General features: G+C 37.2%; 1 protein-coding gene across 1 annotated transcript; it reads right to left on the bottom strand.

Moving 5' to 3' along the window:
- Positions 1 to 1646: 1646 nt before the first annotated feature.
- LOC109253685 (nascent polypeptide-associated complex subunit alpha-like) lies at positions 1647 to 2388 on the bottom strand. Its single transcript, XM_053891938.1, has one exon. It carries the CDS (start codon positions 2386 to 2388, stop codon positions 1711 to 1713), a length of 678 nt encoding a protein of 225 aa, XP_053747913.1. The 3' UTR covers positions 1647 to 1710.
- Positions 2389 to 2651: the final 263 nt, after the last annotated feature.

Here is a 2651-nt window from a genome sequence, read left to right as displayed (position 1 = left end):
CAAAATAAAGCGGTATTTAATACATATTTGATGTATAAATAAATCTGGGGACTCCAGGAGAGGCCAAATATAAAGCATTAATTAATGGCCATAGGCTGAAAATTGAGAATTTTGCCTTACTACGTCATTTACTTAGACATTTAATGCATCTTGATGAGCAAGAATTAACCATAATTACATGAAGTATGTTTCCATCTTCAAGTCATGGATGATCCATTGTCTCTGATTAATGACTCTTACAACCTGTAATTAAAAAAGAGTAGCCCATCATTCAAAGTGATTTCTTGAGTCACTTTTTTTTCTTTTGTCTGACGTCTAATAAGAGATAATCTGCAGTAGAGTATAGCGGTCTTGATTTTCTCAGACCTTGCCAGTTTATTAGAGAGTTAAAAATCTATAAGGCATGTAGGTTCTTTGGGGTTCATAGTGAAAAGCAGAGATTTTTTTCCCAAGGAAATGAACACATACACACGTTATTTTGAATGTAATTATCAATTGACCTGTTTTTTTTAAAATATTTCTATACCAAGTGTTAAAAGCAAATTTATTTAAAAAGGTGCTTAGGTGCATATATTATAAAGAGATCAGACATTTACAGAAAATGTGGGAACATAAATCTACTTTTATATTAAATTTAAAGGGAATATACCTGAAAATTGTATTCAAAAGACTCAAACTCCACAGTAAAAAGAAAAATCAAGTTACATATACTGAGATGAGCCTGTTGTATAAAATAGGTGTTGAAGAATACAACCAACACTTATTTTAAGGCTATCTTTGAATGAGGTGCTGTAATCTTCAGTATATCTTAAACTCCATTTGGGAAAAACGGTGCTTTCTGACAATAATTTAAAACCCTTTGGCCAGCATGTTGATAGTGCTTATCTATATACATAGATACAGTAGAAAGTTTTCTGCCAAAATTAATCTAAACACTAACCAGATTACAATGGATTGGCTTAGTGTTTTCATTCCCCCGACTCTGTTATTCTGAGAGGGAATAAGGGTGATTTGGCTTTTCTAAGCACTGGTGATTTTGGCATTTTAAATAACTGCCTTGCATTCATTCGTTATAAACAGAAAGAGCAATGGAAAAGTAAAGGCAAGACAACCTGATGAGTGTTCTTAAATATTGTTGCACATTACAATCATCAGGAGAACTTGTTGACGATGAGAACCCTGAAGCCCTCCCTAAGATTGTGCTTCTGTGGTTCTGGAATAGGGCACAGGAATAAGAATTTTTAATCAGCCTTCAGAAGATTCACATGCTCCAATTTCAGAAACATTGCCCTATTATCTGTCCCATCAAATTTCTCCTTAGTTTTTCAAATGATCTTCACCTTCTGCAGTACCAAGGTTTTGCAAAATTATCCATTCGTTAGACCTCCAATGCCTTCCATCTCACGTCACTACCTGGTAGAGTAGAATTTCTATTTATCCCTCAAGACCCCATTCATAGGTGACTTTCTCTTCAGAGCCTTTACTCAGCACTTTGTATGTATTTCTGTTTTAATGCTTATACAATGTATTACATCTACATATATTCATTGCATTGATTAATATGATAAATTTATATATACAAAATAATATGTACATACAGATATATTAACAATATAGCCATAACTTTATTAATGATAGAAACTACAAATTTCAAACCAAGCTGCAGTCATTCTTTTGAAACACCAAAAAAGGGTCCTCGTTTTCAGACGGTTACATTGTTAATTCCATAATAGCGTTTACAATATCATTACTGTTGTTCTTCAGGGCTCGAACTGCCTTTGCTCTTAATACATTTGCTTGCGACATGACCAGTTTTATGTCCTTAACTTCTACACCTGTTTCATCAACCTCTTCATCTTCACTCTCTTCTTGTACAGTTGGAGTCTGTGTGTTTTCTGGAGTGTTTGAGACAGCTTCACCTTGAACTTTGAATTTCTCAGCAGCTGCTAGTTGTGCCTGCTGAGATAAATCCTCGATCTTGGCTTCCCCCAAAACTATGTAGGTATCTGAAGCTGGGCTCTTGTAGACATCTGGTTTTGTGATGACAAAGAGGATAGTGACTCTTGTAACCCCTGTAACCTGTCGAAGACCTAGTTTGGACATAGCCTTCCGTGCCTTCTTTTCACTCCGGCTCTGTTTTGCTTTACTGACTGGTTTTTCATCGATTTCAGCTGCTGCTGCCAGCTGGGCTTGTTGGGTGGTTGCCTGTGTGGAATCCTGTTCCTCAAGCTCTGGTACTGATTCATCACTGTCGGATTCTGTTCCAGACCCTGTCTCAGCCTGGGGCTGTGGCAACTCCTGCTCTGTAGCAGGGACGGTTTCTGGGGCTTCACCAGGCATTTTGTGCGGGGAATGCGGAACCAAGATGGCGGCAGAAAGAGAGCGCATTGAATTTCTTTTAAGGAGGGAGGCTATGTTTTAGTTTTTATGTATCAAATATAAGAGCTAAGGACAGAGCCTAGTATAAAACAGATAGTACTCAGACATTAGCATGCACAAGAATTATCTAATAAGTTTGTTCAAATTTTTTTTTAACGTTAATTTATTTTTGACAAAGAGAGACAACATGAGCATGGGAGGGCAGAGAGAGAGGGAGACAGAATCTGAAGCAGGCTTCAGGCTCTGTGCTGTCAGCACAGAGCCCGATGTGG

Source organism: Panthera pardus, unplaced genomic scaffold (assembly GCF_024362965.1).
Source record: "Panthera pardus isolate Hobbes unplaced genomic scaffold, ASM2436296v1 HiC_scaffold_27, whole genome shotgun sequence".
Classification (NCBI taxonomy): domain Eukaryota; kingdom Metazoa; phylum Chordata; class Mammalia; order Carnivora; family Felidae; genus Panthera; species Panthera pardus.
This window is presented reverse-complemented; position numbering and strand designations above follow the sequence as displayed.